At 48.4% G+C, this 16567-nt stretch overlaps 1 protein-coding gene across 1 annotated transcript; it reads right to left on the bottom strand.

Moving 5' to 3' along the window:
• Positions 1-3537: 3537 nt before the first annotated feature.
• LOC103184329 (BRCA1 associated protein) lies at positions 3538-13642 on the bottom strand. The gene is made up of 12 exons (XM_007902265.2): positions 13487-13642; positions 11662-11826; positions 10799-11030; positions 10178-10367; positions 9604-9717; positions 8812-8960; positions 7365-7440; positions 6527-6665; positions 5825-5934; positions 4903-4992; positions 4401-4504; positions 3538-3914 (listed from the first exon to the last, which is right to left on the bottom strand). The coding sequence occupies exons 1-12, from the start codon at positions 13560-13562 to the stop codon at positions 3560-3562; spliced, it is 1800 nt and encodes a 599-aa protein (XP_007900456.1). The 5' UTR covers positions 13563-13642; the 3' UTR covers positions 3538-3559.
• Positions 13643-16567: the final 2925 nt, after the last annotated feature.

Here is a 16567-nt window from a genome sequence, read left to right as displayed (position 1 = left end):
TTTTAAAAAAAAGTATGGAGCGTTCTCAGTGAGTGAGTGAATCACACAAATCCAGTGGAGTAAACACGCGTTTGAGGCGTCTTCTTGTAGTATTGATACAAGCCATTTTATTTCACCCGAGCTGATAGAGGGCAGTGGTATATTTATTGAGGCATTAGGAAATTGCTGTCTTACAAAACAGGACAATTTGCAGGTGGCGGAGACTTGTCCACCTCGACTCTTCACAACTCCACAGTCACTACTTTGTTTTTCATCGGAAGCTTGACGTTCCACCCCAATTCATGTATGTTCCCCACCCCCGCCCCCCCACCTCCTGGGTGACAATTCCCACCATGGGAGTGGGGTTGTTGTGGAGAGGGTGGGGGAGGTTGCAACAAATAAACATCCTTGCTTACAAGAAACATTTACCTTTTTTTAAAAAAAAGCAAAATATTCACAACTACACCTCTATCACGAAATAACCTGTTTTGTGCCGTTTTATACCTGCGTCAAAGGCATTTGTCCCCAAAATGCCTCAAAACTGGTTTAAATAAAAAGTGCCATTTTGCGCTTTTTGGATGTTGGGGACGATGGGTTATCTTAAGTGCTGTTGATCTTAAAGCCATTTTAAATAACTCCCAACAGATAATTCCTTGTGTTCATCTCTCAAGTGTGGCGATTCACACACAGCCCATCAATCTTACAGCTAAGATCGCTCATCATCCAATTTCTTTTTTAAAAACAACTGTATTTAAACACTAACACACAGGAGACAAAGAGACAGCATGTAACCTGCCCTGTTAAGAGCCTGCAAAATGCTAAACAGAGGCTGAAAGTTCCTGCTAAAAACAAAATAGTGACCCCAAAATCTTGCTGCTCTTTCTGAATTAGCTTTCTTTAATATTGCACAATTGGTACCTTCTAAACTGAATCTCAACACCAGCAGCTAACACAATCCCTCCGGACTCTGTGGAGTGAGGGAGTGCCCTTCTTGGTATTGTAACCAATGGAAACCAAAACCCGAAGCACTGACTCAACCAAACAACAGAATGGGAGAACCTGAGGTTGGTTATGTGGTTTGGCGACCCACCAAGTTTCTTTCCATTTCCTTCCCTCTCCCCTTCCCCTGCTCCACACTCCCCCCCACCCCCCACCCCCACCCACCAACCCCCCAACAATTTGGAAGAACTTGCATCTCTATAGCGTGTTGAGATGTCATAAAGCTCTTCATGTCTATAATTCCTGCCGAGTGCACTGTAGTGGCTGAGTTTTTCTTGTAAGAAATGCAAACGTGGCAGTCATTTGCTCCATCAAGGTCCCAAACAGCCAAGGGGGCGAATAGCCAATTCATCAGGAGACAAACACTCCTCTCTTTTCAAATAGTGTCATGGGAGAGCTTTAACGATTGCGCAGCAGGTAAACAGAGACCCCGGTTTAACGAAAGATGACGCTTTTGGGAATACAGTGCTCCCTCCCTGAACAGCACTGGAGTACTGGCCTAAGCTGTAAAAACAAGCCCTCAACATGGGGCTGGAACCCACAACCTTCTCACCCAGAGGCAAGCAAGAATGCAACAAACTGAGCCAGAGAGATTTCAGAGGCAATTCAGCTCAATCTACCAGGATGCAGAGATTCCAAATTCGCTGACGGTGCCCCAACGCCAGGGGATGGGTTAGGGTTAGCATTTTAAGGCATACAAACTTTCCCCATAATATTATAGGGACAAAAATGAGTCTACATTTAAAAAAACGCAGAAAATCAGCCACAGTTTCTCATCTACAATCCTTCATAGAAAAATTCCCTCCGGTTTTCTGCTCAGATAATTTTGTGACGATCCCCATCCCCCCCACCGCAAAAAAAGTGACGTGTCTTCCAAAAACAAACGCACAACTTTGAGCCCCTGTGAATCGGAATCGAAATGCAACAGATTGTGATGAAGTGAGGTCTTGTCCGTACGAATACGGAAAGAGGGGCTTGGTTTGTCTCGCGGACGCTACGCGGGTTTAGAAAGGTCTGTGAGGACTCCCTGGAGAGAACGGAGAGAGACATTATTAATCAGTCGCTGCTGTTCGCTGTGCTTTTCTTTTTACCTGGGGGAATTACTTATTGGGGGGGGGGGGGGGAGAGAAAAGAGAGAGATAAGGGGTTACATTGCAACACTGCCTCAAGTGCTCACTGCAAAAGAAACCGGTTTCGTCAGTAAACTCATTCCACCACTTTTCGGTGAGGAAAACTTTTCCTCATTCACATCTACACCTGCTAACCTGAAAACTTAACACATTAGCCACAGATTTAATTCAAAAGGCGATTCCTTTGACAATGGGGTGCTTGAATTATATATTGTACAGAGATTTTGCAGTAAAGAATATTCTCTCATTTCAATGGCAAAGTTTTTTTGGGGTTATAAAGTCTCCAGCCCTGTGACCCCAAGAGTGAGAATCACACTTTGGCAGATCAAGGGCAGGAAGCAAACAAGGCTGCAGAGTAAAGCGATCCCCCCAGCCCCCACCCACCCCACCTCTAAAAGAGATTACACCCTCGTCAGGACCCCCACCTTCGCAACTCCTCAATTCACCAGTGGGACTGTGAGTGAATGGCAAGGCATGGGCTTGCACTGAAACAGAGACCAAATGATTCAAACGCTGAATTTCACTCCGGCCGGCGCACACAGTACATGTGGACAGAGGTTGCTGTCGTCCTTCTGGTGTCCAGTAAACCTCACATAAGTCGTATCAGTTGGGAGCCATACATTTAACATGACTTATGCAAAGTATGAGTTATGTCAAACTTGCATAGAATATGAGCTCTTGGGAGATGATATGATTATACAGATCAGACCTATGCGAGTTTTACTGGACTGAGATGTAAGGAACACTGATTAAACACTCTACCACCAAGGCCACAGCAATTGTTAGCTTCAGAAATAAAATCTCCACAGCAAGCATTCTACAGTACATAAACATTTCCCTCGAGATGACCGCAGTAAAACTTTGTACACTGTCCATTACCCGCTGCTTATCACACCTTCTCCACCCTCCCCAAAATACACACAAAACACAATTGTGTACGTGTGGAGGGGAATAATAATCTCTGTAAAAGCTTGTGAAGTTGAAGACGCAGAGGGAAAGCTCTTTCTGAATGGATCATTTTAATGCTGGTGTGCACAAGCAATACGTTGGATCTTTGTTGTGGGAGAATACTCCCCAGACATGTCCCGCATGTTTAGCCTGACACACTGTAAAACTCCCTTCAGTGCCTCGCAGAGCGGCTTAATACTGTGGGAAGCACGAGTCAACCACTTCCGTGTTAAATAAAAAAAACTCTCCTTCACGTCTCACTAGTGTTGCGCAGAACTCCCTACAGACTGGCGTTTATATATATATATAATATATAATATATATAATATATATATATAGATAGAAATCCAATTGTAACGACCACACCAGGTTGGTACAGTCAGTGATCGGTGCTGAAAGTAAACAAATATACACATCTCTAAGGGAGGACTTTTTTTTCTCTCTCTCTTTTTTTCCAAAGAAAATGAGAAGCCCTCCCCTCTCTCTTCCCTCCTCCCTCTCAGCTACTTGCTCCGCTTGCCTCGCCCTCTCCTGGATGTCTTGGTGATGGCTCCGGTGGAAGAGGTGTTGGCGGCCACAGCGATGTTGATCTGTCCCTCCTGGATCTCCTGCCGCGTGTCGGCCGGCATCTGGTTGATCTTCTGCTGGGCCTCCAGGTAGAACATGATGTCGCGCAGTTGCTCCTGGGCCTCGGTGATCTGCTGGTCTTTCTCCTCGCACGTCTCTCTCAGCCTCTTCTCCTCCTCCTTCAGTTTGCTCTGCAGCTGAAGCTGATTAGCACGGAGGCACTTGTTCATCTCCTGTTCCTCCTTCAGCTCGTTTCCCAGCTTGGACACCTTGTTGTTCAGCTGTGAGCACCTGGGTGGGGAAAAACAAACACAGACTGTGGCTACTCATTCAGTACAGTTCTCGCCCAACTTTCTGGGGTCGGGCAAATATTTCTTGATTTATGCCATAATATTAGCAATAATAAAAACCTTTGCGTTTATCACGCCTTCGAGATGTCTCAACAACAACAAATTACATTTACACAGCGCCTTTCGCGTCCGAAGTCCCAAGGTGCTGGACAGTCAAGGATTTGGACCCGAGCTGGGGGGGCGGGTTGGGAGATCAGGAGTGGTGGAGGGTAGGAATAAGAGGGTGACCGAAGGCGCTGCCGAAGAGGGGGGGGGGGGTCTTGAAACGGACTTTGAAAGAGGCAAGGGAGGGTGCGAGGCAAAGGGACTGTGGGATGGAGTTCCAGTGGGTGGGGGACATGGAGCGGGCTGGAGCTTGCTGAGCAGGGGGAGCGGACAGGTATCTATGGAGTTAGCAGATCACAGAACTTGTTGCTAAGTGGCTTACTTCCTCTCCAGAGCTTGCTTGTCCTTTATCAGCTCGTTCAGCCGCTGCTCCAGGCTGTCACACTTCTCAATCGTCTCTTTGAACTTCGTTTTCATGTTGTTGATCTGGAAAAGAGGAATTCCACATGACTCAAAGCACTTCACAGGGTATATTGTAAAGTGAATTGACAGTGTATTTTGTGGGCGAAACGTGGCAGCCAATTGCGCACAGCAGTGTCTCACAAACAGTCGTGGATTGAGCGACCAATTTTTTTTCCGAAGGGATTATTACCCCCAGAAAGCAATCAACTAACAACTGGGGTCCTCCTTACCGTTAGGTAAACAAAGGCGTGTGGACTAAAGAAAACTTGCCTAAGGTTTCGCCCTGCTCGGGGAATCGAACCCGGATCCTCTCACTTGCCAAGCGAGCGCACTAACCACTACGTTACGGACTCCCTCCTGTATCAGACACCCGACTGATAAAAACAAAACAAAAATATACAAATGTTTCGACTCAAACCTGCCTCTTCTGCAGCATCTTTCTCCAGGTGCACAATCTTATTCTCCCAGTAGATGCGTTGGGATTCCAGCTGGCTGGTCAGGAGGTATGAATACTGTTTGCACAAAAATAAAGAGGTGATTTTTAAAAACCTGACAAAGGTTATCACCTGTTTCTTACCGTTCAATGCCTGGAGCCGGGATCGGCAGCCGCTTACGCTGAGTCTGAAACGCTACCCTGCGTGAGGGGCACTATATAAATGCAAGTTGCTGTTGTCGTCGTCAAGGCCCTACGGTCCCAAGTAGTGAACCCGGGGAGATGCACAAATCAGTAAGCAGTAAATCCAGACTGAGCTGGCACATATTGTTCCGCTTTGTCTCTCTCCCCCCCTCACAAGGGAAGGATGAAGGTAAGGGAACCAAAGTAAATCAACAGCCTTCAGGTCCAACCAGCCTGACACCAAGACCGGAGGGAAGTTGTGGGCATCCAACAACAAAATTACATTTAAGCAGCGTCTTTCACATTGGGAGGACGTCCCTAAGCGCTGAACAACTGTTCACTTCCAATCTTAACTAAGAGTTTGCATCCGACTTCACAGTTGGAATCAAGAGAGATGGAGGGTGGTGGGGGAGGTGGGGGGGGTAGAAAGTCAGTCAAAGAGTAAGGTCTTGAGATGGGCCTTGAAGGAGGCAAGTTATATTCATATGTTCTAAATATACACAGGTTCAAACGTGTAGAATTTGGAGATAGAATTGTGGAGCGAGTTCCGTGGAGGAGAGGGGGCATAATTACTGAAGGCTGGGTGTGGAGAGTACACAGTAAGCCCGAGTTTGCTGAACGGAGGACTGGATGGTATAAGAGGGGATCGAGAGCACAATAAGATTGGAAGTGAATCACTGCACTCACAGCTACATGTCAGATGGTGTCTCAGAACTACAGCGACTAACCTCTAACTGCAGGGCATCGATCTTCTCGTCCTGACACGTGTCACCCTCGCACTCGTACTGAACGATCTTGCCGTCAGTCTTGCTGGCCACCAGGCGGTGCACGTAGTTGTCTAGTCAAACGAGGACACAGCTTCAGGGTGGGCAGAGAGCACGAGGACCGCACTGCAAGTTACATGGGACCGCCTGTCTGCAATTTCACTGCTAAAACTGGTGACAGGTTAGTTTACTTCCCCGCTCAGTGAAGCGATCGAACCATATAACAACAACAGCTTGCATTTATATAGCACCCCTCAGGCAGGGTAGCGGCCCAAGGCGCTATATAATTCCTCCCACCCCATCCCCGACCCCAAAAAAGGCCCTCACATCAATTAAAATTCTCATCACCCAGAACTGGAATGAGGGTTCCTGAAACTGCAAGAGAGACAGAGAGAGAGAGAGAGAGAGAGAGACAGAGAGACAGAATTCTCCACATCTTACTCATTGTACTACATTAGACTTGAAATATTGACCACCTACGCACAGATCCTTGTTAAATCCATTAAAACATGGACTTATTATGTATTAAATCCATTAATAAATCAATGTATTAATAGATATAAATAAAACCTTGAACATCCGATATGAAATGGACTTAATAAAATGCGTGTGTGCGTGTGTGTGGGGGGGGGGGGGGGAGCGCTGGCAGGAGAGGAGGAATGTTACCTCCTGCGTAGTCCCACACTCTGTGGTTGGTGAGTTGCATGGCATACGTGTGCTGGGTCTCCTCAAAGTGTTTGTAAGCATGACGACTCACGTATCGGCCACATCCTATATGCCCGCATATCAAACATATCCAGAGGTTCTGCGAACAACAACAACAACAAATTATATTTACACAGCGCCTGTCACGTCGGGAGGACGTCCCAAGGCTCCGGGCTGGGGGCTGGGTTCAGGAGGAGTGGAGGGCAGGGGTAGGTAGGAGGGTGACCGGCCATATTCGAGGAGGCGGCTCTTGAGAGGGGGCCTTGAAGGAGGCAAGGGAGGGGGGGGGGGTGAAGTGAAGGGACTGGAGGATGGAGTTCCGAAGGGTGAGGGCCAGAAAGGCTGAAGGTCCCAACTACTGATGGCGGGGCAGGGCGGGAGACATGGAGCCAACCAGAGCCCGGCTGAGTGGTGAGAGCGGACAGGTTGGTATGTGTGTGTGTAGGGGGATTGGGAGGGTGGGGGGAGGTGGGGAGAGAAAGAGAGAGAAAAAAATTGCATTGAAGGTGGCAATGCCACAAATGTTTTCACGACTCGCCTGAACAGTTTCCATTATTATTTTGGCTCGACTGTGATGTGCAGCCAATATCCAGTGCATGGAACCCAAATGGCTGTATCACAAGCACTATTCCCCACCCCCCCCTCCCCTGGGAGCTGGGAGAAGTTTGGTGTTGGCAAAGCGAAGCAAAGGTTTGTTAGGCACCTCTCACTTCCGTGCTGACACCTTCTCTTTAACAATAATTAGCAGCAGCTCTTAAGATCCTAATTAGGTCTTTGTGACGAACTCTAATCTGCTTACCTCCTGAACTCCGCACTCAAAACACTTGTTCTCTTCCACTGGCTCGGGAGTCTGACAGTATCTGCAAACCGGGCACCTAAAACAGAACGTTTAAAAAAAAAGTTCCCTAGTGCTGATCTGGAAATTAGGCGAAAGATAGAACAAAATTGTTGACTTTTAAAGCGACAGAAAATGTTAAAAGACGATCCCTAAAGCTTCCATGCACAATACAATATATTATACAATTGCAACAATAAATATATAGCACATTTCATGTCAGGAGGATGTCCCAAGGCGCTGGACAATCAAGGGATTATAAGAAGAATCTTTGCATTTGATCTCGTGCCTTATCAAGTCGTTGACACGTCTCAAAACGCTTCACGTGCTGTATTTTTGTGGGCTAAATGCGTCCGTCAATTGCGCACCGCAGTGTCCCACAAACAGTGGTGGATTGAGTGACCAAATGGTTCTTTTGAACCCTTAGACCCAGACTTTCACCCTACCGGTATGGGCTTGATTTAAACCTGGATTCCACGTGTTTGAACCCGAGCCGGGAGTTGGAATCAAGAGGGGTGGAGGGCAAGGGGATGGGGTGGGAGGATGACTGAAGGCACGGTCGAAGCGAAGATTTATGTAATGCCTTTCACATCGCTTGGCTCACTTAGCTAGCTCACTGACAAACCAACGCCAATAATAACACGGCATAACTTGACAACATTTTCCCAATTTCTTCCAAAATGGCAAAGAGCTTAATCTTTATCGTGGAACCCGGCTTTTGTGAGGTCCCGATAACAAGTCAAGGGGAAAATGTGCTTATCTTATCTTGAGCAAACTGAGTAGAAGCTTTAACAGGTGGACTAACCCGAGCTGTACAGTGAGCAGACCTTTCACTTGTGGGTTAAAGGTTGAAACCAAGCCCAGACTGGCTTGGGTGAGAGTCTGGGTGTGAGGAGGAGCAGGGGGGTGAGTGCGAGGCTGGCGATCGTGCTCATCAGAGCCACGAGGCAGCCTCTAAATGCAGGGTAAACAACTGACACACGTCACTGCGAGGTCACTGGGCCTCACTAACTCAGTGAGAACAAGGCTGGCCTGATTCCAACAGCTGCTTTGGTGACTCTACTGTTGCCAAATGAGGTTAATTTTAGGAGCTCTAGCGCAGACAACAACAAATTACATTTACACAGCGCGCTTCACGACAGGAGGATGTCACAAGGCACTGGACAGTCAGGGATGTGCACCTGAGCTGGGGTTTGGAGATCAGGAGGGGTGGGGGGCAGGGAGAGTAGGGGTAGGAGGGTGGCTGAAGGAGCTGTCGAAGAGGAGGATCTTTAGACGGGCCTTGAAGGAGACAAGGGAGGCGGGCGAGGCGAAGGGACTGTGGGATGGAGTTCCAAAGGGTGGGAAGCAGAAAGGCTGCAGGCACGACCTCAGATGGTGGGATGGGCAGGCTGGGGGTTATGGCACTTACGTGGTGTCCTCCCAGTGCTGTAAGCACTGACTGTGAAAGCTGTGGTTGCACAATATGGTCAGCACCCCGTTTACCGACTCGTCCATTCTCTCCAGGCACACGATGCACGGAGGCAGCTCGGTGACACCCATTACTGGAAGGCTAGCTCCCTGAAAGGAGAGAAGTATAAAATGGGCGGTAAGGAGAGGAAAAATGAGAGTGTGTGGGGGGGGGTGGGTTCACTGGAGGCAGGAAAACAATCCTGATCACAATCGGTTACCAAAGACTACCGGGACCCAAGTATTAAAGGTACCAGGTTTTGACATGTACCAGCGGTCCTTTAGCTCAGGATGAATGGGGATCGAGGGATACAGAGAAAGGCATTAAGAAGGTCTGTTGTGATCTAGTAAGATGGTGAAACAGGCTTGAAGGGCTGAAGAGTCTCCACCTGTTCCTGTGTCCTGGTCCAGAGCACAGTACTGTTGCACTCAACCACAACAAACTGTGTTTACACAGAGCCTTTCATGTCTGGAGGATATCTCAAGGTGCTGAACAGTGAAGGGTTTACACCCAAGGATCTTGAACTCAATCCTCCGGGGGATGGAAAGCCAGTGAATCCGGGCAAGAATGGGGGTGATAGGCTCAAGAAGCTTAATGCATTTTGTTCAGGTACCTCATCAACACTGGCAAGTCTCACCCAGCCAGGGCAAAGGACTGATTGAAACTTGTACCCGCCTCTCAGTTGGGCACCTGCTGCTCCATTGGTTAAATCCTAATAATATTGTGACATTAATAAATACAGAAAATACTCACATCCTCAGATTTGATGACTTCTGCCCTCTCCACGTACACCAACTGACAGACGTCGTCCTCAATAGAATTGAACTGACGGCCGTTACAGGCAGTGTAAAAGCTGTCTGCTTCTGCCTGAGAGGAGGGGAGGAAGAGACCAGCAGAGACTAGTCAATCAGTGTCAACCAGAAATACAGCAGCCATCAATCATGATGCACTGATGCAATGAAATCTTGTTGTTGTATTGACAGACAGAGGCACAGGCAGAGACAGTGTGTGAGAGAGTGAGAGGAGGAGGAAGCGCACACAGAGTGAGTGAGTGAGAGAGAGAGAGAGAGAGAGAGAGAGAGAAAGAGGGGGAGGCACACAACAATGTGAGAGAGAGAGACAGGTTCACACAGAGTGTGAGAGAAAGAGAGAGTGTATGTGGGGGTGTGAGCGAGAGTGGTGAGTGAGAGTGGTGAGGGAGTGAGGCCCATAAAGGGAGAGGAAGACACAGCAAGAGGCAGGCGTCAGGAATTGGGGGGTGGGCGGGGAGGGGAAACCGCAGGTACTCACAGAGTAGAATCAGACAATATATTTCAATTTTTTTTACCTGAGAGCAAAACTTGATGAGCACCATGTACTGGTTGGGGGTGGAGTCGCGGATTATTTTCATGTGCACGACAGAATCATCAAAGGGGGCAACGAACCTCATGAGGTCGTGGCTGGTCATGGTGGCGGGCACGGTGAGGATACACAGCATGGCGCTGCGACGCACGTCTTCTTTCAATGAAGTCATTTTACTGCGGGCGGGTGAGGGGGGACAGAGAGACACACACAGAGAGAAAGAGAGAATGTGAAAAACCACTACAATAATAATAATCCTTATATTTGATACAGCGCCTTATCACGCCGTTGAGACGTCTCAAGGAAAGCGCTTTGGAGAATATACCGTAAAGCGTATGTTGTCAAGTGAACACGTTTGCAGAATATATTGTACGCACTCAAGGACGGAACCCCTCGTGAAGGGCGCTATACAAATACAACCTCTTGTTTTTGTTAAAGTGGAACGACTGCGTATTTGGTGGGCGGAAAGCAGGGGGGAGTAAAAAGTTTCTGTCCAAAAAAAAAAGGTTAGCGGTGATGAATCCAGGAATGGGAAACCCTGATTGATTCGCCCGAGGCTGACTGTAGCCGTACCGTATCCCAACGGCAGAGAAGACTGAGTCCTTACTCGGTTTTGTATAAGTGCATAATTCCATGTACGACCTCCACAGACGAGTTCCCACTGAAGAAGGAAATCTGGTCGGGCAGTTGTTTAGACGGCGAGTCCGGTAAGGTTCCTCCCTGCTCTTTGACCGCCTTGCTGTCGTCAACAGGCTCGGTTGTGCCTGTTCCCTGCACAGCCCTGGAGACTGATTTCAGCTCCTGATCGGACTCCGAAACACTTTCCGGGGGACTTTTATCTGTTAAGAAGAAAGAGCGTGTTTTTTTAAAGAAATATCTAAACACAGCACTCCATCAAAGTCAAAACGTCTCAAAAGGAAACACAGAAAATGTGTTTGTGAGCTCGCTCAGCCAAGAAGAGTTACTGGACAGCAACCAGCAACAGCTTGCATTAATGCAGGGCCTTCACGTAAAATAAACGCTTTACAAAATAAGACCAATTAGAAATGAAACTTCATTGATATGTACAACACTGAGATAAGCAGTCAATTCGTTTGAGTGGCATTCAACTGATAACTTTTACAGAGAACGGACCTGACTCTGATCAATTCTACAAAACCTGCGATTTTATCTCTCCGTTTACCTAACAGTAAATAGGAACCCGGTTGTTAGTTGATTGGTGGAGCACTTTCCGGGGATAATAATCTCTCCAAAAAAAAATAACAATCATTTGGTCACTCAATCCATGACTGTTTGTGGGACACTGCTGTGTGCAATTGGCTGCCGTGTTTCGCCCACAAAATATACAGTCAATCCACTTTACAGTATATTCTGTGAAGCACTTTGAGACTTATTATTAGTAGTAGTATATTCTCTGATCTGTCTGCCGCGCGCTCTTCCCCCCCTCGAGCTCGGTGTCGCTCATTCTACCTTTGCTGGAGCTTATCGTTTCAATCACCATGTCCCTCATCTCTCGCCGGCCGATGTGCTGGTGTAAGATGGTGGATTTCTCCTCGGTGGTTTTACCCTCCAGCAAGCCCTTCGCTGGACGGAGCGATCTCTTCTCTTTACCCTCGTCGTCTGACATATTGATGGCTGCACAGACAAAGCACAAAGCGGGACCATTGCGGCAGGTGATACAGTTTAACGGAGAGAGGCAGAAAGAAACCAAACAGACAGAAAATGCCAACGGTCAGCCTGCACCTATGCTATTCTCTGTTGAGACAACGCGAGGGACACTACAACAGCGAACAAACGATTCACTCCCAACACGACAAAGCTCTATTGTGGGTCTTGTGACTTTAAATGCTATTTACCATTGCGCGCGGGCGAACACACGCACACACGCGCACGCGTGTGCAGTCGTCAGAGGTTGCTCACAACAGGGTTAGCAGGTTCCAGTACGTCAATGAGAACAAATGGAACCCCAGTGACCGAGCGATCAGCTGATCCTCTCACCGTGCAGGACATTTTACGGCAACTGTCCGCAAATCACGGAATGTTTATAGTGAATCCCTGCACCACCAATCTCTTAATACAGCACCCGGACGTTTCTTAACGAGTCCCAGCATCCTGGCCTCAACCACCGCTGCTGAACACACGCACGCACACGCGCACCACCCTGCCCCCAGCGTCAATCACCCTCCGTGTAAAGAAACACTTCACTGCGTCCCACCCAGAACCTATCTGCCTTTCTCCAACCCGCTGCCTCTGGTCCCCACCGCCCCGGTCGGGATCTTTGCCGAGACGTAACTTTCTCGAGCCCCGTTTGAGCAATCGGGCAACACGTTCGAGAAACGACGAGACCCGAGAGGGAGAAGGGAGTAGAGGGTTACGGCGGTGGGGGTGTGGGGTGGTGGGGGGGGGGGGAGAAGAGGAGGAATGGGTGAGTAGTAACACTGGTGCTGATCTAACAGTTTCCACTCCACGACACCTTTTGAGATGTTACACTGAGGTTCCCGTCTGCCCGTGGAGGCTGACGTTAAAGAGTTTCTCTCTCTCTCTCTCTCCACACCCGGCGTCCACGACCAACAAAACCCCCCCCCCCCCAGATAAAATTTGGCCGCTCAGTCGCACGGCTGTTCTTGCAGGGCAACCGCGGGGGGGGTGGGTGGGGGTGGGGGCTGCCGCGTTCCGCCCACGACTCGCTCCCTTTCAGCCGCGCGACGCTGCGACGAGGTGAACAAGGCGCTGTCTCAAACGCAAGGATTATTATTATTATTATCATTAACATTATTATTATTAATGTCATTCTATACCGTGAGCGCATATATATATATATATATATACACATATACCTACGCGAATACTATATAACTGGGGGGAGAGAGAGAGAGAGTGAGACAGAGAGAATAATAACAATAATAATAAATAATAATAATAATGCATAATAATAATCCTTAAAACAATAATAAATAATATTACTTAAAAGAGAAACGAGAGAGAGAGAGAGTGAGAGGGAGAGAGGGAGAGATCCCAAAGAGGTGAACGAGGACTGTTGGGTCAAGCGAGAGGGTAACAGCGGCTCCTCCCGGCCTCTCCCCCCGGGGGTGGGGGGGGCTCCCGGGGAGAGGCCGAGGCTTGGGCTGAGGCCTGGGCCTAGTCGGGCTGCAGGGCGCTCGATTTCCAGCCTCCGCGGGAGGAGGGAGGGAGGGAGGGGGGAGGGAAAGGGAGCGTGAGGGGGTGAGGGGGGGGAAGGCCATGGCAGAGCCTCACACACACCCCCAGGGCCTAGGCCCCAAGGCCTCGGACTCACCTGAATACTCGAACCCTTGCGGAGGAGGAGAGTCGCCCGCAAGCTCCAGACGCACGGCGACCAGTGAGACGCTCATATGTTAGACGCGAGCGGGAGACTGACCCGGAGAGAGAGTCACACACCCCCGCGGCCCGAGTCAGCGACACCCGACACCCGACACCCCCCACACCCCACACCACACCCCCCGCGCCCCGACACCCCACAGCGGCCGCTTCCGCCGCGATCACACCTGACACCTGACCCCGACACGTCAGGCGGTCTCCACCCCCCACACCCCTCCCCCTCCCCCCACACACTGTACACACTGTACACACACACTGTACACACTGTGTGCACATATACATATATATATCACACACCATATAGACTGTATACCCCACTGTATAGACTATATACCCCACTGTATAGACTGTATACACCACTGTACAGACTGTATACTCCACTGTATAGACTGTATACTCCACTGTATAGACTATATACACCACTGTACAGACTGTATACTCCACTGTATAGACTGTATACTCCACTGTATAGACTGTATACCCCACTGTATAGACTGTATACCCCACTGTATAGACTGTATACTCTACTGCATATAGTATACCCCACTGTATAGACTGTATACTCCACTGTAGAGACTGTATACCCCACTGTATAGACTATACCCCAATGTACAGACTATACACCCCACTGTATAGACTATACACCCCACTGTATAGACTATACACCCCACTGTATAGACTATATACCCCACTGTATAGACTGTATACCCCAATATACAGACTATACACCACCCTGTGTAAACAGTATACCCCTCTCTATGGACTGTATACCCCACTGTGTAGACTGTATTCCCCAAACCATGTGTAGATTATATATATATACATATATCACACAGTATAGATCGTACCACGTGCACAATGTGTACGTCAGCCACTGTAATTATATAAATATATATTGTACCCTATATATACCCGCCATAAATTATACGCAATCATGCAATACACGACGAGAATTCCCACTTCAAACTTTCCACTTGGCTCGGGCTTCTTGTTAAGTGCTCTCAGATGGTAGTCACACCGTAAAAAAGGAACTAATGTAAGGCGAGCCAGTGTTGTGAAACCTGACGGGTTGCTTAAGTGCCCCGGGACGCTGCCCCGCGCGAATGGAGCAATATAAGTGCAAGTTGTTGTCGATGTCGTTGTAGCTGCCAAGGAAACAGAGCGGGAGGCAGATGGAGAAATGGTGCGCACGCATCACAGCTGAACGTCTTGCGATGGGAGGATCTCAGAGCTGTAACCATCGCACGTGAAAAAATATATCAGCCCATCAAGACTCCTCCTTCCCCAGAGCGCGAATGAGTGAGAAAACCAGCCCGATTTGCACGTGCCCCACCCACTTTATCTCCGATAACGTACTGCTTTCAGAGGGGCAACTTCGGTAAGATTAACAGGCTGCTGGAGAGAGATGACACCGAGCTCCTCTCCGCCCCACTGCCTCACTCACTCTTTCCGACACACGCTTACTCGCCACCAAGCGTCGAAGTTGCAGACCACCCCCCACCCCTCCCCCATGGTACGCTCTAACCGTCTCTTAGATCATGATTGAAGACCTTCCTCTTCGACCATGTTTACGGTCACCTCCCCCCCACCCCGGCTCAGCGTCAGGCTCCATCACTGTTAAGAGCTCCGAGACGCCACCCTGTGAGAAGGGCGCTATCTAAATGAAGTTGTTGTTGTTGTCTCCCCGACCTAATGGGGTGGACGACCATCTGGTCAGTCTCCAATGACTGAAAACTGTATTAGTTGCAGGAGACCAGTCAGCAGCTGTGTGTGTGTGTGTGTGTGTATATTTGGAGTGAAGCTCTCCCTACCTCCAACTCTACATTGATGCAGTGGGGAAATAACATCACTGAGAAATACGAGCTCGTACTTTCTTCGGCACAGCGCACAAGTGTCATTGATGCATTTCCACTCTGCCTGCTTTTTGTTGCTGTTGTGCCACTATTCCCACCCCCCCCACTACCCCATCACCCCCTCGCACACACCTCTGAGTCAGGTTTTCCTTCCTTCCTGGCCTCACAGCCTACTTGGTTGTAGATGCAGAGTCACCACTTTGGCATCAGCAAAAGACATGAAAATGCTATGGAGGTGGGGCTATCCCATCAGGCAAAGCAACAAGGAAAGGGCCCAATAGTCTTTAAGACGTCTGTCACTGTCGTCACAAACTCATTTCATTGGGATTTAGAAAGCTTGGGATAGTTACAGAAAACAGTTTCCCTTAGACAACTAACTAATAAGCAGTTCATTCTTCACGTTCCAGTGATTATTATTAATAATCCTTGCATTCGATATATCACGTCATTGAGCCGTCTCGAAGCACTTCACAGAACATACTGTAAAGTGAATTGATTGCGTATTTTGTGGGCAAAACGCGTCAGCCGATTTACAAGAGCATCAAATCTGCATGGCTCAGTGCTGCCTTTCCCTATCAGCGGGAGCGCATTAAAAGCTCATTCCAATTAGTCTGAACCAGGGGTAAAGACAAAAAAAAATTTGTTTCGATTTGATACCGTCATACCGTAACGCGGGAGTCAGTGTTTATATATTGCACAGTAAGCAAACCGTTCATCTAGTCGGTAACTGGTGGTTTAAGTCGGGAGTAATGCATGACAAAAAAGTGTTCGGAAGCCCCATTAAATATAACAATATAACGCATACCCAGCGAAAATTCAAGACTGACACGAATTGTAATGGCATAATCCAACCAGCAGATGACAACATGTGAGTGGTAAGTGTGGTAACATTGGGTTGAGTTGCCCTGTGCCAACTGCTGTCCCAAACCTGGAAAAACACAGGGAAAAAAGCAACTGGGAGAAAGTTGGGTCGTTTCACCCAAGGAAAACGTTCGGATGGATTCCCGGGTCTCTTAATAATAATAATATAATAATAATCCTTGCATTTGATATAGTGCCCTATCACGTCTTTGAGTCATCTCAAAGGGCTTCACAGAATATACTGTCAAGTGAATCGACTTGTGTATTTTGTGGGAGAACTCGACAGCCAATCGCGCACAGCAGAG

Source organism: Callorhinchus milii, unplaced genomic scaffold (assembly GCF_018977255.1).
Source record: "Callorhinchus milii isolate IMCB2004 unplaced genomic scaffold, IMCB_Cmil_1.0 Scaffold8, whole genome shotgun sequence".
NCBI lineage: Eukaryota > Metazoa > Chordata > Chondrichthyes > Chimaeriformes > Callorhinchidae > Callorhinchus > Callorhinchus milii.
Note: the sequence above shows the minus strand (reverse complement) of the source record. Positions and strands in the feature narration are given on the sequence as shown.